At 38.8% G+C, this 26,379-nt stretch overlaps 1 protein-coding gene across 2 annotated transcripts in view; it reads right to left on the bottom strand.

The window, feature by feature from the left end:
• The window catches only part of ZDHHC15 (zinc finger DHHC-type palmitoyltransferase 15), a 216,326-nt gene that overhangs the window by 149,691 nt on the left and 40,256 nt on the right, over positions 1-26,379 (bottom strand). The window contains exon 2 of one of the 2 annotated variants that reach the window (XM_056130115.1): positions 16,551-16,577. The exons of the other annotated variant lie outside the window; for it this stretch is intronic. Coding sequence (XP_055986090.1) covers positions 16,551-16,577 — 27 coding nt within the window. The remainder of the gene's footprint in view (positions 1-16,550; positions 16,578-26,379) is intronic. 2 annotated transcript variants of the gene reach the window in all.

The raw sequence follows: 26,379 nt of genomic DNA, 5'->3' as shown, positions 1-26,379 counted from the left end.
CTGGTATTTGGCATATTGGGTACGCCACAGGGAGTTTGCCAGATTCTGCCGGGTGAGCAGGTTACATTCGGTAGCCTGCCAATTTGTCCAAAGTAAGAATGAGATAATAAGATGTCTTGTTTCTGGGATCTGGGTTTTATAGTCTCTGGGTCTTGGCCATTGATGGGATTACACGGCGCCAGGGGGCCAGTTGGTGAGTGTGACCCCTGCCTACTGGAAGGTGGGGGATCTGGGTGGTGGATGCTCAGACCCGATCCGAGCAGGCTTGGAGATCTCAGCCCCGGGACCCGCATGCCTTTGTTCCTCTGCTGGTACCTTCATGCGAGTGGAGAGTGGTCTCAGCATGGTGGTTGCTGGTTCTGGAGGTCTTTGGCTGCCGGTCGGGGTGGGGAGGGAAACTCAACCCGCTTCCCTCCAAGGGGCCCCGGCGAGGACAGCCAGGTGCGGGGGCAGGAGACTCTGTGCTGTTCTCTTCCGGGATCCGGATTACATGACACCAGTGGGCCAGTTGGTGGGTGTGAACCCTGCCTACTGGAATATGGGGGATCTGGGTGGAGGATGCTCAGGATTGTTGGCACATCCTGTGCAATATATCTAAGTGAAATTATGAAACCATATAAAACTTAAAAATGGTGGAAAAGCTTGCGTATCATCAATTGTCATGGATAATCAATAAACAATTTAATATCCTCTTGAAAAAAGAGCTGTAACTGGAAGAGATTTCTAAAGTACACAACATTGACATGGAGAAAAGGGATTGCAGATCAGAAAGAACTTTCTGAATTCTCTAAGGAAGATTACAAAGTAACAATCCTAATAATGCTCTCTGAATTGAGGACAGCAATGGAAGACAATGTAAAAAAGGGTATAAAAAGTATGAAAAATACAAGCAGAAGTAATTAAGTTAAAGAACAATATAGCTGAATTAAAAACCGGCTCAAAAGCAACATAACAGAAGGGCTCAAAAGCAACATAACAGAAGCTGAATATCAATCAATGATGTCAAGTATATGGTTGAATAAGCCATAAAAAAGAACATGAACAAGAGACTTAAAAATTGAATAAATATGAGATTTACTGAAAAGCATCAAGAGGAACTATGTTTTCAACATATGTATTCCAGAAGAAAAGAAGGAGTTAAGGATCAGAATTAAGTTGAAAAATAATAGCTCAGACCTTCCAAAAACTGAGAAGAAAAATACTCATGGAGTTGAATAAGTTCCAACAAAATAAATCCTGAACAGAATTATCACGAAAATAGCAAAAGTCAGAGATAGACCAAAAAATCTCAAAAGCAGTAAGAGATGTGAAGGGTAACATAAAGAATTACAGCCTACTTCTAAAGTATAATTATACAGGCTACAGAGGAAGGCACATGTCCAAAGGGCTTAATGAAAAAAAACTTGAATAAATAATATTTGTAGCCAAGTTATTATTAAGATACTGAAGAGGAATAAAAATGCTTTTTCAGAAAAAAAATTCAATAAACCATAGTTAAAGAAAGTCACATCCACTAAAGTCAGCTCTGCTTTTAAAATGAAAAATTAGTAAGATACATAAAAATAAAATGGGAAAGCAATATTGGGGACTCAGAATGAACTTGATATTTGCTTGTTTAAACAGTAAGTGGGTTATAAGTTAGAACTCTGAATACAAGCACGATGGTAAGTTCAATTAAAAAATATTTAGAAGAAATAAAAGTTGACATATGGAACCTGATAACTATGCAATCATCAGATATCAGTGTACAAGGGAATAAAATAAAAGATCAAAGAGACAATGACAAACTGGAAAAATGCTAAATCGGTATAGAAAAAAGGAAATAAATTCTTTTATATAAGTATTTTCACTAACTTCAATGGAACACACCAATGAAAAAAGGCAGTGACCAGAAAGATTAGGAAACCAAACCTACCCTTTTGCTTGTCGTAGGAGATCCACTTGAACTTCACTGATAAACATGGTCTCAATGTAAAAGTTTGGAAAACAATCTTACAGGAAATAGTAGCCTAAAAAGGGGGAGAGACAGCCAGACATATATCAGACAAAATAGAATTCAGACTATAAAAGGTAATAAGAGACAAGGGTGGACATTATATAGTGATTAAGGGAGCAATACAGTTTAAGGATTAATACTTGTTAGTATTGATGCATCAAATAATGGGGCATCAAAATATATAAGACAATATGCTAATAGCTTGAGGATAGAAATCAACACAACAACAGCAGAAAGACATTAACCCAAAATCACCATTGGACAGATCACCAGACAGAAAATTAACATGAAAAACTATAGCCTTAAGTGAGGCACTGGGAAAACTAGGATTTATAGATATTTAAAGAGCTTTCTACTTCAAAAAAATTCTTTCACACACATAGAATATTTTTCAAGAATAAAACCAAATGCTTGGTCACCAAACTATTGTTATTATAGTGATGAAGTGTGAAAACATTTCAACTATATTTTCAGAGAGCGATAGCACAGCGGGTAGGGCGTTCGCCTTACAAGCGGCCAACATGGCCGACCCGAGTTCAATTCCTCCGCCCCTCTCGGAGAGCCCGGCAAGCTACCGAGAGTATTCGATATGCCAGACACAGTAACAACAAAGTCTCCAATGGAGACGTTACTGGGCCCGCTCGAGCAAATCGACGATCAACGGGAGGGCCTTTACCTTTACCTTTACCTGTGTTGAATTCAAATAATAGTTTAAATAAACCATAAATGAAATATGAGAGGTTTTATAGGTAATATAAGGGTTTAGCACATGATTTGCAAGCAGCTGACCCCAGGTTGGGTCCCCTGAGCATTGCCAGATGAAGTACTGGAGTACACTGGGCATTGCTAGGGTAGCCCAGGTAATCCCAAGCACCATGGGGCCCAACAGTACTGCATCTTTGGGGGCCCTTACATTGAACTGCTAGCCTGGTTGTTGAGAATCACCAGGAGGTTCCCTGCCACAAGACCTCCTGGTCACTTACTGGGAGAGTACCCCAAATAAATAAATACATTTTTTAAAAGAAAGCTCAGAAATGATAAAACATTAGGAGAATAAGCAACATCTACTGGATAATTATTGAGTCAAAGAAGGCATAAAAGAAGAAATAAAAATTCCTAGAATACTACAAGCATACAAACAGAAGTTATCATAATATATGGAACACAACAAAAGGAGTACTGGAGGAGGGATTTGTAACAAAATCTAGATTATAACAGGAAATAAAAAAAAGTCTAAAATAAATAATTTAACCTTATATCTTGAGGAAGTATAGAAAGAACAAGAAATGAAACCATCTCACACCATACCAAAAGTTAACTCAATGGACTAAACACATATGCTAACACAAATGCATAAAATAGATTGAAAAATATAGACGAAACATTTCATTATATTAGTTTCTGTGATGTTTTCAGTGATTTGGTTTCACTGGCAAGGAAAACAAGAAACAACATACAAATGGAATTACATTTATATATTTTTATTATTACACTGTATTAATACTATACTTGTATAAGAATTATTTGTATGTTATTATATTTGTGTATACAAAATATGCAAAAGGATTTCCAGTAAAAAGCATCTGCACTGCAGGAGAAACTTTCACTCAAAGATAAGTACATCCAATGACAAGAGGTGATGGAGAAAACTCCTGGCGCCACACACAGGTCAAAGAAGCCGCATTTCTCTGAAGCAGATAGGTGGAAAAGAATCTCCCTCTCCATATCAAATAATAACCACACCTTGGTCTCTTGTACTGAACTCACACTGTGGCTACTTGGCTACTTCCAAATATACCATGCTCTAGCTCCAATCACCATTCCCTCTCAAACTCACAAAAGTGGCTGCAGTAGCAAGAAATATTAGAATCCTAATTCCAGAGTAGCAGCAGTTTCAGACCATAGAACATATTCTTGGAATGAGCTTGAGAAACTCTACACAAGTACATGGTAACACCATATTGGAATGGAATAAACTTCTACAGGGAAGTTAGAGACCAGCACTCACCAACTTCACCCAAAGACCTCCATGGCAGTGAGGATGATGCTGACTGTGAAATGAAAAGACTTATCCCCAGGCTACAATGGGGGAAAACAGTGGGAAAACAGCATAGCACCCCAGCACATTTAGTGATCAAAGACAGTAGCTATGAAGTCTGGACCAATACTAAACAGCTATATAACCTTCAGAAAAGAACTATAGAGAAGAAACTTTTAAGATGTTCAATGATATCAAAGAAACCATAGTACATATAGCAAGTAAAACACAATAAAATGAGAAAAATAGAATCAGAGGTGACATAACTAAAAAATGTCGTAGGTAAAATGAAAAAAACTCAATGGAAGACTTAGCAATACAATAGCAGCAGTGAGCTCCAGGAAGAGATGCAGAAAAACTCTAATAAACAACAGAAGGTGGGCAAAAGCGTTAGAATAAATGAACAACATATGGCAGAGATTTGGGATGAATTCAAGAGGAACAACATAAGAATTATTGGTGTCCTGGAGGAGCAGGAAGGCACTCCTTATGAAGAATTATTAATCAAAGAAATCATAACTTAAAACTTTCCAGAGTTTAAGAGAGCATGCATTCAGATTTAAAAAGCCCAAAGGTATTGTACCAGCTAAAGGGCACCCAAACAAAAATATTCTAATCAGTATGACAAAACCCAAATATAAAGCTAGAATACTTAAAGCAGTAATATCAAGCAAAGAAATTAAATACTAAGGATCATCCTTAAGATTCACAGCAGGGGCTGAAGAGAGAGTACAGTTGGATAGGTATTTGCCTTGTACTGGGCCAACCTGGCTTCAATTCCTGGCATCCTATATAGTTTCAGTGAGCACCGCTGGTTGTAGCCCAAAACTGAAAAAAAGATCCACAACAGATTTATCAAACGAAATCCTGTGAATCTGAAGACCATGGTGAGATATAGAAAAAAATAAAATAAAATAAAGCTCAATGAAATTAAATCAGCACCACACCAGGAATACTGTGCCCAGTCAGGCTATCATTAAGATTCAATGGAACAGTACAGAGTTTCACAAATATAAATAAATAAATAAATAAATAAATAAATAAACATCTTAGGAACTTCACAGACTCAAGATAAACTTTGCAAGAACTGGAGAGGGTTATTTCACCCCAAACTTCTACAGAAAGACACCAAAAACCTCCATAAGGATAGTCTTTCTCAATGTTAATGCTTGAAAAGCACCAATTAAGAGACACATAGTGGCCGAATGGTATAGAAAATTGTATTCAACATTCTTCTACCTTCAAGAAGCATATTTGAACTGCCAGAATAACCACAGACTCAAAGTCAAATATTAGAAGACGAGTCTTCAAGAAAAGAAATCCTACAAAAAAGGAGGGGTGGTCATACTATTCCAGACAACATAGATTTGAGACTTAAAATGTTATGAGACAGAGATGAACATTTCTTAATGATTAAGGGATATGTACATCAGGAATAACTCACACTTCTAAACACATTTATACCTAGTGAGGATCCAGCAAAATACTTAAAACATCTACTAACAAACTAGAAGATATTGACAATAATATAATAATAGTTGGAGATTTTAACACAACTCTACCAACTCTTGATAGATCAATTAGACCAAAACTCAGCAAGGAAATACTAATTATAAAGGAAGAAATGGAAGATAGGAGCTAAATATAATACATATTTAGTATAATATACTAATATAATATAGTATATTATTAATATAATAATATACATTATATATAACAATATATAATATATTAATATAATATATATTATACATATTTAGTATAATATATTAATATAATATATTATAGCATATATATCATTGCATTCCCAAAGAGCCCAATATACATTCTTTAATGCACATGGGAAATTCTCCAAGATAGATCCTATGCTGGCCTACAAAACCTATCTCCATAAAGTCAAGAGTATAGTAATAAATCATATTAACTTATATTCTCAGCAGTAACAGAGAAATTACTCAGACCTCAGGAAATCAAACAGCTCATTACTGAACAACCAGTAGGTCAGAGAGGAAATAAAAAGATTCCTAGAAAAGTAACGTAGATCACTATTGACCCAGTGTTTAGAGGAGACAAGGATGGAGATGGAAAGAAATCAAGGAGGTGGAGGGGAAGAAGAGAACGAGAAGTGATGGGTGAACATGCACCAGGGCTTCAGTTATAACAGTGATGTTGGGCACAGTGGGTAGGGTGTTTGCCTTGCACGAGGCCAATTACCAGCATCCCATATGGTCCCCGGAGCACTGCCAGAGGATTAATGAAACCAAGAGTTGATTCTTTGAAAAAATAAACAAAGAAAGAGAGAGAATCTTAATAAACATAATTAAAAATGAAAGGAGTGATGTCACAACAGACTGCACTGTGGCACTGTCCTCTCGTTGTTCATCAATTTGCTCGAGCAAGCACCCGTAATGTCTCCATTACGAGACTTGTTACTGTTTTTGGCATATTGAATGCACCACAAGGAGCTTGCCAGGCACTGCTGTGCGGGCGGAATACTCTTGGTAACTTGCTGGGCTCTCCAAGAGGGACGGAGGAATAGAATCCGGGTCAGCCGCCTGCAAGGCAAATGCCCTACCCACTGCACTATTGCTCCAGCCCGTCACAACAGATACACTAAAAAATTCAAAGAATTATCAGGGATTACTTTGAAAATAATTATGTGATGAAGCAAGAGAACCTAAAAGAAATTGATACATTCTCAGATTCCTATATCCTCCCAAGGCTAAATCAAGAAGATATGAAACATCTGAACAGACCAATTACTATAGAGGAAATCAAAATGGTAATCAAAAATCTCCTCTTGGGATCGGAGCTATCGTATAGCGAGTAGGGCGTTTGCCTTGTATGCGGCCAACTGGTGTTGGATATCCAGCATCCCATATGGTTCCCCAAGTATCGCTACGGGTGATTTCTGAGTGCAAAGCCAGGAGTAATCCCTGTGCATCACCGGGTGTGACTCAAAAAGCCAAAAAAAGTCCCCCCTAAAATAAAAGCCTTTGGGGACAAAGCAGGTAAGGTACAGTAAGTACAGAAGCCAAAGTAAGGTACAGCAGGTAAGGTGCTCACACTGCATGCAGAAGATGTGGGTTCAATACCCAGAAATCTCTATGGTCCTCTGAGCACCGCCAGCAATTATGTTTGAGCACAGAGCCAGGAATAATTCCTGAGCACTTCCAGGTGTAGCCCCTAAACCAAAAAAAAAAAAAAAAACTAAATGAACAAAAGCCTGGGCGCAGACAGTTCAGTAGTGAGTTCTTCCCAACATTTAAAGAGCTACTGCTGATCCTTTTCTGACTCGTTCAGGAAATTAAGGAAACACAAAGACCCCCAAGCAGTTTCTATGAAGCAAACATCACACTGATCCCAAAAGCAGAGAGATATAGCACCTAAATAAAGAATAACTACAGATCCATATCCTTGATGAACACAGATGCAAAGATCCTCAAAAAATACTAGCAAATAGAATCCACATCAAAAGGGTTAGACACCATCAAGAAGTGGAATTCATCCTGTGTATGTAAGGATGATTTAACATATGCAAGTCAGTCAACATAATACATCATATCCGTACAAAAAAAAGTAAGTCATATGATTATATCAATAGATGCAGAAAAAGCATTTGACAAGATCCAACACCTATTTGTGATAAAGACTCAAAAACATGGGAGTTGAAGGAACTGTTATCTATATAGTCAAAGCCATCTACCAAAACTCCACAACAAATATTATGCTCAATGGTAGAAAACTGAAAGCCTTCACTCTAAGAGCAGGCAGAACACAAGGTTGTCCACTTTGACCACATCTGTTCAGTATGGTATTGGAAGTACTTTTCATAACAATTGGCAAAAAAGAGATATTAAAGGCAGCCAGCTAGGAAAAGAAGTTAGGCTCTCTCACTATTGGCAGATGTCACTGTCACTGTCTTCCCGTTGTTCATCAATTTGCTCGAGCGGGCCCAGTAATGTTTCCATCATGAGACTTGTTGTTACTGTGTTTGGCATATTGAATATGTCACGGGTAGCTTGCCAGGCTTTGCCGTGCAGGCAGAATACTCTCAGTAGCTTACCAGGCTTTCCGAGAGGGGCAGAGGAATCGAACCAGGCTCGGCCGGGCTGGCTGGGCAAACACCCTACCACTGTGCTATCGCTCCAGCCCATATTGGTAGATATATGATACTATATTTTAGAAACTCTAAAATCTCCATAAAAGCCTCTTAGAATCAATAGACTTGTATAATAAAGCAAAAGTCTACAAAATCATCAAACCAAAGTACATGGCCTTACTGTGTGAAAATAATTAAATAGATGAGAGAGAGATTTTAAAAACAATCCCATTCACAATTGTGCCACAGAAAATCAATATTTAGGAATCAGTTTAACAAAAGAGGTGAAAGACGTATGCCAACAAAAATACAAAGCATTACTAAAATAAAATTTTTTAAATGTTTTATTAGTGAATCACCATGAGGTACAGTTACAGACCTACAAACTTTCGTGCTTGCGTTTCAGTCAAACAATGATCAAGTATCCATCCCTCCACCAGTGCCCATTCTCCACCACCAATGATCCCAGTATCCCTCCCACCTCCCCTACCTCATCCCCCTCCCCCTCTCTGGCAGGGCATTCCCTTTTATTCTCTCTCCTTTTGAGTGCTGTGGTTTGCAATAGAGGTATTGAGTGGCCTTCGTGTTCACTCTATAGTCTACTTTGGCAGTCATCTTTCAATCCGAACACCAAACATCCTTTACTTGGTGTTCCCTTCTCTACCTGAACTGCTTTTTCCCCTAGCATGTGAGGCTGGTTTCCAAGCCATGGAGCAGACCTCCTGGTCCTTATGTCTACTACTCTTGAGTGTTATCTCCCATTCTGTTACTTTATATTCCACAGATGAGTGCAATCTTTCTATGCATTTCCCTTTCTTTCTGACTCATTTCACATAACATGATACTTTCTTTTTTAAAATTTTACTGAATCACTGTGAGATAGTTAGAAGCTTTAATGTTTGAGTTACAACCACACAATGATCAAACACCTATCTCTCCACCAGTGCACATACCCCACCACCAATATCCCCGATATACCCCCCTTTCCTACCTTCCCCCTGCCTCTATGGCAGATAATATTCCCCATACTCTCTCTCTACTTTTGGGCATTATGGTTTGCAATGCAGATACTGAGAAGTTATCATGCTTGGTCTATTATCTACTTTCAGCACAGATCTCCCATCCCGACCGGTTCCTCCAGCCATCATTTTCTTAGTGATCCCTTCATTATTCCAGCTGCCTTCTCCCCTTTGCTCATGAGACAGGCTTCCAGGGTAACATGATACTTTCCATGTTGATCCACTTATATGCAAATTTCATGACTTCATCTTTTCTAAAAGCTGCATAGTATTCCATTGTGTAGATTACCAAAGTTTCCTTAACCAGTCATCTGTTCTCAGGCACTCAGGTTTTTTTTTCCAGATTTTGGCTATTGTAAATAGTGCATCAATGAACATACAAGTACAGATGTCATTTATACTATACTTTTTTGTCTCTCCGGGATACATTCCCAGAAATGGTATTGCTGAGTCAAATGGGAGCTCAATTTCTAATTTTAGTAAAATAAATTTAAAAGGAACAAGAAAATGGAAACACATTGCCTGGTCATGTATTAGGAGGATCAATATTAAAAAATGGTAATAGTACCTAAAAGCATTATACAGATTCAATACAGTCCTTATAAGGATATTTAAGATATTATTCAAAGAAATATATCCAACATTCCTTAAATATGTATCGAACAATTAATCCCATGGAATAGCCAATGCAATGTTAGGAAAAAAATTAAATGGGAGGCATCAATTATGCCAACTTCAAACTGTACTAAAAGGTGTTAGTAATTAAAACCGTGTCATAGTGGAACAAAGACAGAGACTCCAATCAGTTCAACAGAACTGAAAATTCAGATATACAACGTCGGGTATCTAGCCAGTAAACCCTTGATAAAGGAGCAAAAACTGAAGAACAGTAAGGCAACCTCTTAAACAAGTGATTGAAGACAGGTCAGCCACATGAAAAAAAGTGAACTCAAACCCCTTCCTAATGCCATGTACATCAGTCAAATCAAAATGGATTAAAGCTCTCAATCAAAACTGAATCTCTAAGGTAGCACTGTAGCACTGTCCTCCCGTTGTCCATTGATTTGATTGAGCAGGCACTAGTAAAGTCTCCATTGTGAGAATCTCTAAGGTACACAGAGAAAACCATAGAACTCTCAATGACATTTATGCTAAAGATATCTTTAAGTATACAATGTCATTGGCCAAGCACCTGAAAGAAAAATAAACAAATGAGACTACATTAAATTAAGAAACTTCTGCACATCAAAGGAAAAGATGACCATAATACAAAGTCACCCCACAGACAGAAATTGTTTTTGTACCATTCATCTTATAAAGCCTTAATACCCAATATATAAGGCAGTGGTCAAACTTTACCCAAAAATCCAACACAATAAAAAATGGGGAGAAGAGATAAACAGATATTTCTTCAAAGAAGAAATACAAATGGCCAAAAGGCATATGGGGGAAAAACGCTCTGCACCAATAACCATCAGGGAAATTTAAATCAAAACAATGAGGTATCAATTCACACCAGAAAGACAGGAACACATCAAAAAGAACAACAACAACTAGTGTTGGTGTAGATGTGGAGAGGGGAGGAAATGGACCTTCAATTTGTGCTGGCAGGAATGTCGACTCTTCAGATAGGTTTCCAGTAGTCCTCAAAAAACTAGGAATTGAGCTTTGATGACACCCACCAATGCCAACCCTTGGAATATACACCAAGGGTCAAAAAATACAAATGCAGGAGGAAAAGCATGCAGTCCTTTGATCATTTCATCACTATTCACAATAGCCCAAGTTTGTAAACATCCCAAGTTTCCAAAAATAGGTACTGGATAAAGATACTAGTACACATACAATGGAAAACTATTTGGCCCTAAGAAACAATGAAATTGAGACCAGAATGATAGAACAGCAGGTAGGGTACTTGCATTGCACGTGGCCCACCCTGGCTAAATCCTTAGAATTCCATATGATCCCCAAAGTACCACCAGGAGTAACCCCTGAGCATTGTAGCAAGGTGTGGCACAAAAAGTAACAACAAAAATGAAGTGATGCAATTTGACACTATGCGGCCTAATCTGGAGAATATCGAAGAGAGAGTGAGAGGAACAGAAACAAAATGATCTCTTTCATATGTGGGATATAAGGCAATATATTCAGGTATTTAAAAATGCTAAAAGGTTACAGAAGTGAAGAACATGAGAACTGATCTTCAGTAGAAAGCTCAAGACTGGGGAATGGGTAGATAGGACAGGGAAGGAAATACTATGACAATGGTAGAGTGAAGAGGATACACTGAAGGAGGACAGGGTGCTAAAAGGAGGTAAAGAGCTATGTATGATACCCTATCAGTAACAGTATTGTAAAACACTGTCCTCCCGTTGTTCATCTATTTGCTCGAGCGGGCCCAGTAACGTCTCCATTGTGAGACTTCTTGTTACTGTGTTTGGCATATTGAATACTCTCAGTAGCTTGCCAGGCTCTCTGAGAGTGGCGGAGGAATCGAACCCAGCTCGGCTGGGCTGGCTGCGCGCAAGGCAAACGCCCTACCGCTGTGCTATCACTCCCATACTGCTATCGCCCTACCGCTGTGCTATCACTCCCATTGTAAAACAAAGTGCCTGAAAAAAGTGCCTGCCACAGAGGCATGCAAAGGATATGGGGGAAAATGAACATATTGGTTAAAGGAAGTAAACAATGGTGAAGGGTCTGGTGTTGGAACATTGTATGACAGAAAATAAACATATATTACTTTGCAACATTGTAATTCACGATAATTTAATCAAAGTTAATTTTAAAACCATATCCCACTTAAAGGAGAAAATATCTTCCCACCATCCATCTGACAAATGCCTACTATCCAAGATATTATAAAGCCCTCAGAAAACAACAATAACATAAAAGCGTTCCCATTAAAATGGGGAGATGCCTTACATGTGGTCAACCCGGGTTCAATCCTCAGCATCCCATATGGCCCCCCAAGCACCAAGTGATCCATGAATGCAGAGCCAGGAGTAAGCCCTGAGCAAAATTGGTTGTCTTCCCCCACCAAAAACAAACAAACAAACAAAAAACACAGAGAGAATATCTGAATAGACATGGCTCAACAGACAAACAAATGGCCAATGGGAAGATCTTTAAGCATAAGTTAATTAGTGAATAGTCCTGATGAGTGTGAGCCAATGTCCAACAAAAATCACCAGAAATAAAGCAGTTATAAATGATGCTACAGAAAATGCAAGGATCATAAATAACCACCATTATCAGCTATCTGCAAAAACCTTTAACAACCTAGAAAACATGCAAAAATATCTATAATCCTGCAACCTTTCAAGCTGTGTCAGCAAGAAATAGACATGTTGATCAACAGATATATTAACTGTGATCATAATCGAAAGTTCCTTAAAGTCAGCATCACCAAGCCAGGAATAGACTTGGGACCCTGAGGTCTCCCTTCTCGCTGAACCCACCCCTAGATCAAGAAGTTCCACCATCTAACATCAACTCAATTTCTCAAACCTGAAACTGTGTTAGCATACAGTGAGATTATTACTGAACACACTCTCCATATTGAAGTAAATGGATACAACAAACATACTTCACTGACATTATACAGTCATATATTTCAATCAAATAAACAATGTTACCAGTTCAAAAAGAGACTGGCAAGTTCCTTGTGACATATTCGATATGCCAGACACAGTAACAACAAAGTCTCCAATGGAGACATTACTGGGCCCGCTCGAGCAAATCGATGATCAACGGGAGGGCCTTTACTTTACTTACTTACTAACCTACTTTTCACAAGTCTGTGAAATAAATCTCTTCTATCACTGTCACTGTCCTACCGCTGTTCATCTATTTGCTCAGTAATGTCTCCATTTTGAGACTTGTTGTTACTATGTTTGGCATATCGAATATGTCACAGGTACCTTGCCAGGGTTTGCCGTGAGGGCGAGATACTCTCGGTAGCTTGCTGGGCTCTCCGAGAGGGACGGAGGAATTGAATCCGGGTCGGTTGGATCAGCCGCATGCAAGGCAAATGCCCTACTGCTGTGCTATCACTCCAGCCCATCTCTTCTATAAATGAATAAAATGGGCACAAAGATTCCACACAATTTTCCAGCAAATAACAGTATCTGGATTTAAATTTGAATAATCTAGTTCCATAACTCATAAATTTCCTCCCGCCCTTTTATTGAGGTGCCTTCATTTACAATATTGTTAGTGATAGTTTCACGCATATATTATTATAACACAGCACCCTCCACCAGAGAACCTGCTTTCCTCCACTAATTTTCTAAGAACCCTTCCTAATTAGCCTATTTCCCCCATATAAACTGAGTTCTGTAGCCTAACTCTCCTGTTGTGTTGTCTTTGGCTACCTGTTGCTCCCTTGCTGTGTTTCTTTATATCCCACAAATGAGAAAAATTATTCTGTTTTTGTCCTCTCCTTATGACTGACTTCACTAAGCATGATACCCTTCAGTTCCATCCAATTGGCGGTAAATTGCATTATCTCATGTTTTCTTGTAGCTGGTAGCATTGCATTCTGTACCACAATTTCCTTAGTGATCTGTTGCTGGGCACTTAAGTTCTTTCCAGATATTGACTGGAAAAGTTCTGGAATGAGCATAAGGGCACAAACATCTTCTTGAAATAATGTATTTGGGCCCTTGGGATAGATGTTGAGTATTGGAACTGCTGGATTGTATGGAAGTTCAATACTTATATTTTTACACTGTTTTACAATAAGTTGAAATAAGTGACATTCCCACCAACAGTGGCTGAGATGTTCAAAGCATACTCCTGGCACTGGGCTCAGAGATCAATACTGGTGGGATTCAGGGGACCATATGGGGAGGGGGCAAGAAGATGAAGCCTGGGTCAGTTACATGCAAGGGGAACACCTTACCCACTGTACGTACCATCTCTCAAGCCCCATAAGAATCTTTTTTTTCTAAAATTTTTATTAGTGAAACACCTTGAGGTACAGTTGTAGACTTACAAATTTTTGTGCTTGGAATTCAGTTATACAATGATCAAATACCCATCCCTCCACCAGTGCCCATTCTCCACCACCACCAGTCCCAGTATCCCCTCCACCCCCCCCCATCCCACCCTACCTCTGTGGCAGGGCATTCCCTTTTGTTATCTCTCTCCTTTTGAGTGCTGTGGTTTGCAAAAGAGACATTGAGTGGCAATCTTGTTTGGTCTATAGTCTACTCTCATCACGCATTTCCCATCCTGAGAGGAACCTCCCAACACCCTTTATTTGGTGCTCCCTTCTCTATCTGAGCTGCCTTTTCCCCTAGCGTGTGCTCAAAGTCATGGAGTAATCCTCCTGGTACTTATCTCGGCTATTCTTGGGTGTTAGTCTCCTATTTTGTTACTTTATGTTTGCCAGATGAATGAAATTTTTCTGTCTGTCCCTTTCTTTCTGACTCATTTCGCTTAGCATGATACTTTCCATGTAGTATCACTTGTATATGAATTTCATGACTTCATCTTTTCTAACAGCTGCATAGTACTCCATTGTGTAGATGTACCAAAGTTTCTTTAACCAGTCATCTGTTCTTGAGCACACAGGTTTTCTCCAGATTCTAGCTATTGTAAAGAGTGCTGCAATGAACAAACAAGTGTGGATGTCACTTTGACTATACTTTTTTGCCTCTCTGGGAAATATTCCCAGCAGTGGTATTGCTGGGTCAAATGGGAGCTCAATTTTTAATTTTTTGACAATCGTCCATACTGTTTTCCAAAAGGGCTGAACCAGTTGGCATTCCCATCAGCAGTGAAGGAGGGTCCCTTTCTCGCCACATCCGCACCAACACCAGTTGCTTTTGGTCTTTTGGATGTGGGCCAGTCTCTGTGGTGTGAAATGATATCTCATTGTTGTTTTGATCTGCATCTCCCTGTTGATTAATGATGTAGAGTACTTTCTCATGTGAAGAATGTCTTCTTTAAGGAAGTTTCTCTTCATCTGTTCTTACCATTTTTATGGGCTTGTTTTTCTGGTTTTTGCCTAAACATTTTACATATACTTTATATATATGTGTGTATATATATATTGGATTTTAGATGAACTGTGGACAAACATTTATTCCTATTCTGTGGGTTTCTTTTTATTCTAGTCATTGTTTCTTTTGCAGTATAGAGCTTCTTGATTTGATGTGGTCCCATTTGTTTATTTCTGCATTTGTTTTTTGGCTAATGGTTTTAAGTCATTGAAAATTTCTTAGATTCAGTTCCATGGGCTGGAGTGATAGCACAGCAGTAGGGCATTTGCCTTGCACGTGGCTGGCTAACCGAGCCCAGTTCGATTCCTCCGCCCCTCTTGAAGAGCCTGGCAAGATACCGAAAGTATCTTGCCCGCACAGCAAAGCCAAGCAAGCTACCCGTGTTGTATTCAATATGCCAAACACAGTAACAACAAGTCTCACGATGGAGATGTTACTGGACCCACTTGAGCAAAGCGATGAACAACGGGAGGACAGTGCTACAGTGCTACAGTTCCATGAAAGACAGAAACTGACCCACCTCCCATAGCCACGGACATGTTGACTCACCCCCTGGTCCTGCTTTATCTATTACCAACTAAATCTCCCAGAAGAAAAACACCAAGCAGTGAAAATTCATGGAAACACTGGTCCTGACAGTTGAAAACTCTGGGGTATCCTAGCACTTAACAATTCTGTTACAACAATTTTCATTTAGCAGTAATCTATAGGGCCCTTACTTGCTACCTCAAAGAGAGGAAGAATTGGACAGAAAGCGACAATATCTAGGACAACAATAAGAAACCAAGTAGAGGGGCTGGAGCGATAGCACAGCAGGTAGGGTGTTTGCCTTGCACGCTGCTGACCCGGTTTGATTCCCAGCATCCCATATGGTCCCCTGAGCACCGCCAGGAGTAATTCCTGAGTGCATGAGCCAGGAGTAACCCCTGTGCAAAGCCGGGTCTGACAAAAGAAAGAAAGAAAGAAAGAAAGAAAGAAAGAAAGAAAGAAAGAAAGAAAGAAAGAAAGAAAGAAAGAAACCAAGTATAGTGTAATGGGCAGAGTTGTTGACTATTCCCTTCTCCATAAAAACCCCGCCCATTTTACAATCTCTGTCCAACAGACAAATGGGTCAGCAAAACCAGGTTTGGCTATACTCTGTATAAGTGTTCTGGAAAATGCTTTCGTAAACTTTCCACTCATATTATTATATTTCTGGAATAGCAGTTCAATGTATAAAGTTTAATATAATTCATTTTGAGTGTTGGGGATGTGACTTAGAGATAAAATATATGCATTTATGCAGAAGATGTGAGTTCAATATGGCAGAATCCCCCTTCTCCTCTGAAAAAAGGCAGATAAAATTATACAGTTCTCATCAATTTAATTATTGTTATTTTCTTACCTTTTTCTGCTGGGCTCAAAATAGTCACTGTGAAAAGACAAAGATGAAAATTAGTCATATTTTAAAATATATTTGCAATAAATTTGTTGTGAGGTTATAGGGGACACACTCAACAGTCCTCAGGATTCTGTGCACAGGGATCACTCCTAGTTGTGTTTCGGTGACTATATGGTGCTGGGTATGGAACTGAGACTGGCTGCTAGGCCTTACTCTCTGTACTATCTCTCTGACCCTATCTGTGATCCACTTTTCTACAGCATCATTTTGAGAAATGTAGTCAATAGTTAGTTAGGAAACTACTTGCCAGCTAGCATGAATAAAAGTAAGAAAGATTCAATTCTACTTTCAATATTTTCCTTTATTTTAAACTATGAGTAGTAAATAGCAAACACAGATATAATTTGATATTTAAAAAATAAGACCAGAGAGATTGTAAATTAGCAAAGGTGCTTGCATAGCATACAGCTGACCCCACAGTTTGCTTGGGTCTGCCAGGAGTGAACTCTAAGTACAGAGCCAGGAATACAGCCTTAGCACAGTCAGGTGTGGCCCCTAAAACAAAGTTAAATCAAATAAAATGTAATAAGGTTATTTCTTCCGAAATCCTGCATATGTGTCTATGTGCCAGAGAATGGCCAGCAGAAAACTACTTAAAGCTTCTTAGTCCAAAGAAATGAAAAGGTTGAATTTTCTTCTCAAATTGTATTTTATATCAAATGTCAAGCACATCAACTTATGAAAGCAAATACAAAGATGAAAGACCTGATCACAGCCCTCGGTGCTGCTAGATGCCCGTTGAACACAACACTAACTTCAGGATGAGATCCCATAGTCCCGATCCAGATAGCTGCTAAGCCCAACATTGGTCGCAGGATGATTTTTTACCTTCTTGGCCAAGACTACCACACAGCTGTCCATGGATTAAATTGTCGCACCACTAACATCATTTTGCCCAGCCCAGCAGGAGCCACAAGGTGAGTTTCTGAAGCTCGGGCACAGAATAAACAAGCAGCTTCATCAGCAGAATCCTTATGGGGAAGTTTCCAACTTGGATTGGTTCGAGATTTTGGCTATTGTGAGTAGTGCTGCAATGAACATATGAGTGCAAATGTCTTTTCTGCAATGTGGTTTTGGACTCTTTGGGTATATTCAGGATATAACAAACCTTTTAAATCTGCTAGAAGAAGATTTTAGAACATAATCATATGGATGCTTTGATGATTTGAAAAAGACATTCTCAAAGAGAATCAATAAATATGAGGAAAGCCTAATGGAAAAAAATGAAAGAACTCATTCAAATACAAATAAAAGGCTGAAGCATACAACTGCAGATCTCAGCCATGAAACAAAAAAGAAATCTAAAAACTGAATCATTGGTCACAAAAATATGGTGCACAGCTCCATGAATAAAGTCAACAGATAATAGAATGATAAAACAAGAATATAAGTATTATTGGTAAATGATAGTTGAGAGGAACAACCTCAGAACCATAGGAATTCCAGTAGGAGAGGAAAGGAGTGAGTAAGAATGATTAATTAAAATACTAGGAAGCAAATTTCTCAGTTTTGAAGAAATACCTGGGAACACTAATGGAAAAAGGCAGAAAGAGTGCCAATCAAAGTAAATCTAAACAGAACACTAAGGCACGCTGTTCAAAACAGTGAAAACCAAAGAAAGAGAAAAACTTCTTAAAGCAGTGAAAAAGCAAAATCTCATATACAAGGGGAAAAGATAAGATTCACAATTTTTTCTAACTAAACTCTATAAACAGAAACAAAATTAAATTACATATTACAAAGTATTGAATGAAAATAACCTTCATTCAAGAATTCTCTACCCTGAAAGGTTATTAGAGCTGGAAAAAAAAACAGGAAAAAACATTCTCAGCCAAGCAGCAGTTGAAATCATTTGTAGCATCAAATCAGCTATTAGAGAAACAGAAAGGCCTTATATAAAAAATAAAGTTAGAAAAAAATAAAAAATAATAAAAAGTAAAGTTCAAGAAGCAAAAGCAATGAAAATTCTCATAGTCACATGGCAAAATATTCCTTCAATCAGTAATTTATCTAAATATTATCAAGTGGAACTCTTCCATTTAAAAACACAGTGACTAGATGGATAAGGAAACAAAATTCAACCTTCTGTTGCTTACAAGAGACACATTTGGGGGCTGGGGAAATATACAGTGGATAAGGTACTTGCCTTACAGTCAGCCAGCCCTGTTTTGATTCCTGGCACCACATATGGCACCACATATATTCCTGGCACCCTGAGCCCTGCAAGTGATTTCTGAGCTCAGAATCGGCCAAGTGTGACCCCCCAAAACAAAACATACAAAAGAAATACAAACAAATAACATACTTGAATTGTCACAATAAGCACAGGTTCAGAATAAAAATATGGAAAATAATCATACAGGCTAATGAAAACTTTTAAAAAGCAGAGATGGCAATAGCATTTCAGCTAAACAAAATAATAAGGGTTAGGGATAGTCATCACATACTAGCTAAGGGACTTAACTCATATATATATATATATATATATATATATATATATCAAATGAAGGACCAGCAATGTTCATAAAGCAAGTGCTAATAAAGAGACCTGTGGAGATGCATCAATGGCAACACAAAATTACTGGGAGACATTAATGCCCCACTTCCATCTTTGGACAGATTAACCATAAACCACAATAAAGAAACATGAGTCCTCAATGTGGAACTGCAAAAACTGGGTCTAATACACATATATGCAGGATGGACCCTTACCCTAAAAGAACAGAATACATATTCTTCTCTAGTGCACATGGAGCATTATCCAGGATAGATCATGTGCTTGGACAGAATTTGGGTATCCATAAAGTAGTGAAAATTGAAATAATAAAGTATTTTTTCAGGCCACAATACCATGAACTTACAAATTAATCATAAACCCAAAATTTAGGTTTCAAAAGTATGAACATCATACTGTTACATAACAAGTGGATCAAAAAAGAAATAAGACCTTCTGCTCTGCCTCACCCTCTACTTCCTGCTCCACCATTCCAGGTGAGGCTCGCCTCCAGCTGATATCACTGTATTCCAGTATAAGAGGTAGAACCCCTCCCTACCGGGTGAGTTCCAGTAGCCTCCACACCCAGCCTGAGCCATTTTAAAGGCCTACGCCACAGTTCCTGCCTGACCTTCAGCTTGCTGCACCACCATATCAGGTGATACTTGCCTCTGGCTGATACCACTGTTTCTATTATAATTAACAGAATTAATTAGAGCCCCTTCCTCCCTGGTGGGCCCCAACAGCCTACACATCCAACCTATGCCATATTAAGGACTCACCACAGTTCCTGAAGCTCAAGGTCACATAGACAGCTCTACACAACAAATTGCATCCTGCTCACAGTTATACTTCCTAACATTTTGTGAAGATGAGCAGAGAAGACAGAGAGCAATGTCCAGCTTAATCCCTAAATATCTGGGAGGGGGGAAAATTGCAAAGACTCAGTGCCAACACAACAAGAACACTAGAAAACAATGGAGAAAATATGTAGAATCCCACAAACCCAGTGAGCAAAAAAATATCCCCAAAGGCATAAACAACACTAATAAATCTTTTTTTTACAATTTTTTAATGAATCACTGTGAGGTACAGTTACAAACTTGCTCATGTCATTTCTATTATACTTTTTTGCATCTCCAGGATATAGTCCCTGAAGTGGTATTGCTGGGTCAAATGGGAGCTCAATTTCTAATTTTTTGACAAGCTTCCATACTGTTTTACAAAAGGGCTGAACCAGTCAGCATTTCCAAAATGGCAATACTCCCCAAAGCCTTATACAGATTCAATGCGATCCCTATAAGGATATCCATGAAATTTTTCAAAGAAGCGCATCAAACACTCCTGAATTTCATATGGAACAATAAACCCCCATGAATAGCTAAAGCAATTTTGGGGAAAAAGAAGATGGGAGGCATCACCTTTCCCAACCTCAAACTGTACTACAAAGTGGTAATAATTAAAACAGCATGGTACTGGAACAAAGACAGAGCAGTAGGCCAATGGAACAGGGTTGAATATCCTTACACACACCCTTAAATATATGAGCATCTAATCTTTGATAAGGGAGCAAGAAATGTGAAGTGGACCAAGGAAAGCCTCTTTAACAAATGGTGCTGGCAAAACTGGACAGCTACATGCAAAAAAGGCGGCTCAGACCTGACACCATGCACAAAAGTCAGATCAAAATGGATTAAGATCTCCACATCAGACCAGAATCCCTAAGGTACATTGAAGACAAAGTTGGCAAAACACTTCATGACATGGAAGCTAAAGGTATCTTCAAAGATGACTCACCACTGACCAGGCAAAGGGAAACAGAGATAAACAAATAGGACTATCTTAAACTAAGAAGCTTCTGTACCTCAAAAGAAACAGTGACCAGAATACAAAGACAGTATACAGAATAGGAAACAATATTCACCCAATACCCATCTGATAAAGGGTTGATATCAAGGATATACAAGGCACTGGTTGAACTCTACAATGAGAAACATCCAATCCCATCAAAAAATGGGGCAATAAAATGAACTGAAACTTTCTCAAAGAAGAAATCCGAATGGCCAAAAGGCACATGAGAAAATGCTCTTCATCACTAATCATCAGGGAGATGCAGATCAAAACAAAATGAGATATCATCTCACACCACGAAGATGGGGCCACATCCAAAAGAACAAAAGCAACTGGTGTTGGTGTGGATCTGGGGAGAAAGGAACACTAGTAAATCTTTAAGTCTTCAAACAGTGTCTTCAGACAGTGCCTTTAGTGAAACTATAATGTGGATGTTCAATGAGTTCAAAGAAACAATAGCACAGTTGTGAGCACAGCACAAGAAAGTATGAGAGTTGAAAATTTAAAACTACTAGACAGAAATGACAGTCAGAACTGAAAAATATGGTAGGTGATATTTTAAAAGTCAACAGAAACTCTGAACAAAAGCTGGGAGCAATAGATCAAGGAGCTCAAGACAAGGAGGAAACCACTAGCAGAAAGCATAAAATAGCCTGAAAAAAAAATTAACAGCATACCAAAGAATTATGGGATGAGTTCAAAAGTAACAATATCAGAGTCACTGGACTCCCTGGAGAACAGGAAGACAAATATGATGAAGAAACATTTGTTAAATCATTGAAAATAATTTCCCAGAGTTGAGGTTACAAGCACTGAGATCCAAGAAACTGAAAGGGTCCCAGTGAAAACAGACTCAAACACTCCATGACACACTATATTCAAAATTACAAAAGTCCAAAGATAGAGACAGAATATTGAATGCAGCAAGATCAGAAAAGGAACATATATACAAAATAAAGCTCATTAGATGAACAGCAGATCTATCCAATGAGACTCAATCAGCCAAACTGTCCTCCCGTCCTCCGTTGTTCACTGATTTGCTCAAGCGGGCACCAGTAACATCTCCATTGTGAGGCTTGTTGTTACTGTTTTTGGCCTATTGAATATGCCACGGGGAGCTTGCCAGGCTCTGCCATGCAGGCAGAATACTCTCAGTAGCTTACTGGGCTCTCCAAGGAATCAAACCTGGGTCGGCCGTGTGCCCTACCTGCTGCGCCCACCAAAATTACTCTATCCAGTTAGATTATTCAGATTTGAAGGCACTTATATGAAGCTTAATGAACAGGCAACAGCTAAGGAAATTTGTAACCTTGAAATCAGTTTTGCAAGAAATGTTAAAAGAGTTCTTATAAAAGACAGAAAAAACTTTCCATCATGTGGTATTGAGTATGGCACTCACTAATGGTGCATACATTTGTCCTCTACTAGGTGAAGAAAAAAGTTTTAAAATATATAAAAATTCATCATCAAAAACGACTTTTATTGATTCATTTTCGGATAATTCTATTTGTGATTCCCTTAAGTTTTATTGGATCAAGTATTATGAAATAAATTTGTTATATTTATTTACTCAAGGGAGTATGCTAGGGGATAAGACAGAACCCGGGGATATTGGTGGGGAGAAGGGGATATTGTTGGTGGGATAAGTGTTGGAATGTTGTATGGATGAAACAAGACTACTATGAATAATTTCATAAATCACAGTGTCTAAATAAATATTAGTGAAAAATTAATATTCCTGAAAAAAAGTGTATGAAGTGGAGCAATGAAAGTATTTTCAACAAATATTGTTTGGAAAAATAGATATCACATGCAAAAATCTGAAACTGGAATTGTATCTCACCATTCTCAAAATTAACTCAAAGTGGATTAAAGAACTTCAGATTAGTCCGGAATCCATAAAATATACTGAGGATAATATAAGTAAACACCCAGGATATTGACCTCAGCAGTGTATTCAGTGATTTGATATCATAGGTAAAAAATAAAATGAAACAACATCAAATTTAAAAGGTCTTGCATGTCAAAAAATCCTCAGGCTAAATGAAGAAGAAACCATACTGAGTGGAAGAAAATATTTGGACACAATATATCAGCTAAAGGGCTAATTAAGATATATTAATCATTACAGAACTCAACAACAAAACCCAATGGCTCCATTTAAAAAATGGGGAGAGGAAATGAACTTTTCAGAAAAGGATGACCAGCAGGCATATAAAAAAGTATTCTTACTCACTTATTACTGGGAAAATGTAAACCAAAACAGCTGTAAGATATCCACCACTTCACACCAGGAAGAATAGAATTCTTATATGACTCAACAATTTCACTTCTATGCCTCTAACCCCAAACACACACACACACACACACACACACACACACACACACACACACACACTACCCCACACTAATTTGAAAGATATATGCATAAATTATGTTTATTGCATTGCTTAATACAATAGCCGGAATGTGGAAACAACCTAAATATCCAATGACAGATTAATAGATTTTTTAAATGCGATATATATACAGAAAAGAATACTATAAAACTGTAAGAAAAGATAAAAATCTTGCTGTTTACTGCAGCATAGGTGGATCTGAAGGATATTATGTTAAGTGAAACAAATTAGCAACAGGCATCATACGGGTGAATTCTTGCAGCCTGAATGGTGATACTATATAGGATCGCTCATCTTTGCAACAGATCCTTCAAAAACATTTCTGAATTAAGCTTTGCTCATTGCAAACTAATAACTGAGGTAAGTATGGGTTCGGTGACATTTGTATTACCCTAGCAGATAGATGTAAGCCCCTCCCACATTACATCTGACTGCTACCAAGCAGTCCCATGCTGTCAGAAAGTGCCCGATAGACCAGCTGAAGATACTGAGTAAGGGTCCACAACTGCATGTTGTGCCCGTTATTTTGCCTATTTTGTGAATGCTCTGTGATTGAGATCCCAGCCTCCTCTTTCTTTAGGGGTTAGAGGATGCACAAGAAATGTTCATAGAGCCCAGAAGTAGGTCTTAATGTTATTCAGCCTAGCTGTAAGAGTTTTAACAACTAGGTGCTTAGGTCGAAAAGAGCATAGCTACAGGTCCAATAGTGTTGGGTGTTACAGGATCACACCTGAAGGTGCTCAGTAAGTCATGCAGTGCCAGGGATCAAACTCAGTAAGTCATGCAATATTGGGGAGCCTGGCGCATGCAAAAGGATGAGGTGGCAAGGGGTGGGGGCGGGGTTGACTTACAGAACATCAGTTTACTACCAGCACTAATTAAGTTGAAAACAGACTTAATTAATCCAACACAATGAGCTACTTCTTCCTATGAAAGTAACAGTCATACCAAAGGGAAACACACCATAGATAGACAGTCTCACCTCTGCCCCGACAGGCTCCTTATCTAAACTCCACAAGTTCTTGCTGACCGCTTAGAATTTCCACAAAATTCAATTTTGTACTTTAAATCATCAATTACATAGTCTTGAGAATTGCTGCTACATTTGGCTCTGCTGTGGAGGAGCCATTCTGGAGATGAGTCCCACTCTGCAGGGGCAAATTCTGCTCCACCCACCAGGGGTTGTAAAAATCCACTGACCCTGACAGTTTCATAGTACTGGCTCCTCCCTTCTGGCAATTTGACAAGTTTGTAGCTAATTCAGGACTAAGAAGAACCATCCCCCCAACAGGTTCAATTTGTGCCTGTACCCATTTTCTCGGGTTGGAGCGATAGCACAGAGGGTAGGGCGTTTGCACGCAGCCAACATAGCCGATATGAGTTCAATTCCTCCACCCCTCTCAGAGAGCCCCGCAAGCTACCAAGAGTATCTAGCCTGCAGGGCAAAGCCTGGCAAGCTACCTCTGATGTATTCAATATGCCAAATACAGTAACAAGTCTCGCAATGTTACTGGTCCCGCTTGAGCAAATCGATGAACAATGGGAGGACAGTGACAGTGACAGTGACCCATTTTCTCAGACACAAACTGGGAAGTGGAAATACTCAGCACAGACAAAATGCAGCTGCCCTAAGTCAGAGCTAGGAGAAGTCATTCAAAACAAAGCAACTGTGTGCTGCCATCTTAAAGGCTATAGTAGGTAGCGGACAGCCTAGAGGTGAGCCCCACTAATCAGACTGTAGTTTGGAGCAGCTATCCCCAAACAGGTAATGGCAAAGGTGAGAAAAAATAACTAATAGCTATAAAGATGAGGTTGCTATGGTACTGGAACAAAGGCAGAGCTGTAGACCAATGGAACAGCATTGAATATACTGATCTCCTCCCAAGCATACGAGCATCTAATCTTCGATAAGGGGGCAAGAAAAGTGAAGTGGAGCAGGGAAAGCCTCTTTAACAAATTGTGCTGGCAAAACTGTTCGGCTACATGCAAAAAAGTGGGCTCAAAAAAGTGGCCTAACGCCATGTGCAAAAGTAAGATTAAAGTGGATTAAAGACCTCAACATCAGACCAGAATCCATAAGGTTCATTGAAGACAAAGTTGGCAGAACCCTCCATGATATTGAAGCGAACGGTATCTTCAAAAATGTCACGCCACTGGCCAGGCAAGTAAAAACAGAGATACACAAATGGGACCGTCTTAAACTAAGAAGCTTCTGCACCTCAAAAGAAACAGTGACCAAAATACAAAGACAGTCTATAGAATAGGAAAAGATATTCGCCAAATACACATCCGATAAGGGGTTGATTTCAAGGATATACAAAGTACTGGTTGAACTCCACAAAAAGAAAATATCCAACCCCATCAAAAATGGGGAGATGAAATGAATAGAAACTTTCACAAAGAAGAAATCCGAATGGCTAGAAGGCACATGAGAAAATGCTCCACATCATTAATCATCAGGGAGATGCAGATCAAAACAACAATGAGATATCATTCACACCACAGAGACTGGCCCATATCCACAAGAACAAAAGCAACCGGTACTGGCACGGATGTGGCGAGAAAGGAACACTCCTTCACTGTTGGTGGGAATGCCGACTGGTTCAGCCCTTTTGGAAACCAGTATGGACCATTCTCAAAAAATTAGAAATTGAGCTCCCAGCAACACCACTCCTGGGAATATATCCCAGAGAGGCAAAAAAGTATAGTCGAAGTGACATCTGCACTTGTTTGTTCATCGCAGCACTCTTTACAGTAGCCAGAATCTGGAAAAAACCTGAGTGCCAGAGAACAGATGACTGGTTAAAGAAAGTTTGGTACATTTACACAATGGAGTACTATGTAGCTGTTAGAAAAGATGATGTCATAAAATTTACATACAAGTGGTACTACATGGAAAGTATCGTGTTAAGCGAAATGACTCAGAAAGAAAGGAATAGACATAGAAAGATTGCATTCATCTAGCAAACATAAAGTAACAAAATAGGATACTAACACCCAAGAATGGCCGAGATTAGTACCAGGAATT

The sequence above is a fragment of the Sorex fumeus genome, unplaced genomic scaffold (genome assembly GCF_029834395.1).
Source record: "Sorex fumeus unplaced genomic scaffold, SorFum_2.1 ptg000073l, whole genome shotgun sequence".
Taxonomy (NCBI): domain Eukaryota; kingdom Metazoa; phylum Chordata; class Mammalia; order Eulipotyphla; family Soricidae; genus Sorex; species Sorex fumeus.
Note: the sequence above shows the minus strand (reverse complement) of the source record. Positions and strands in the feature narration are given on the sequence as shown.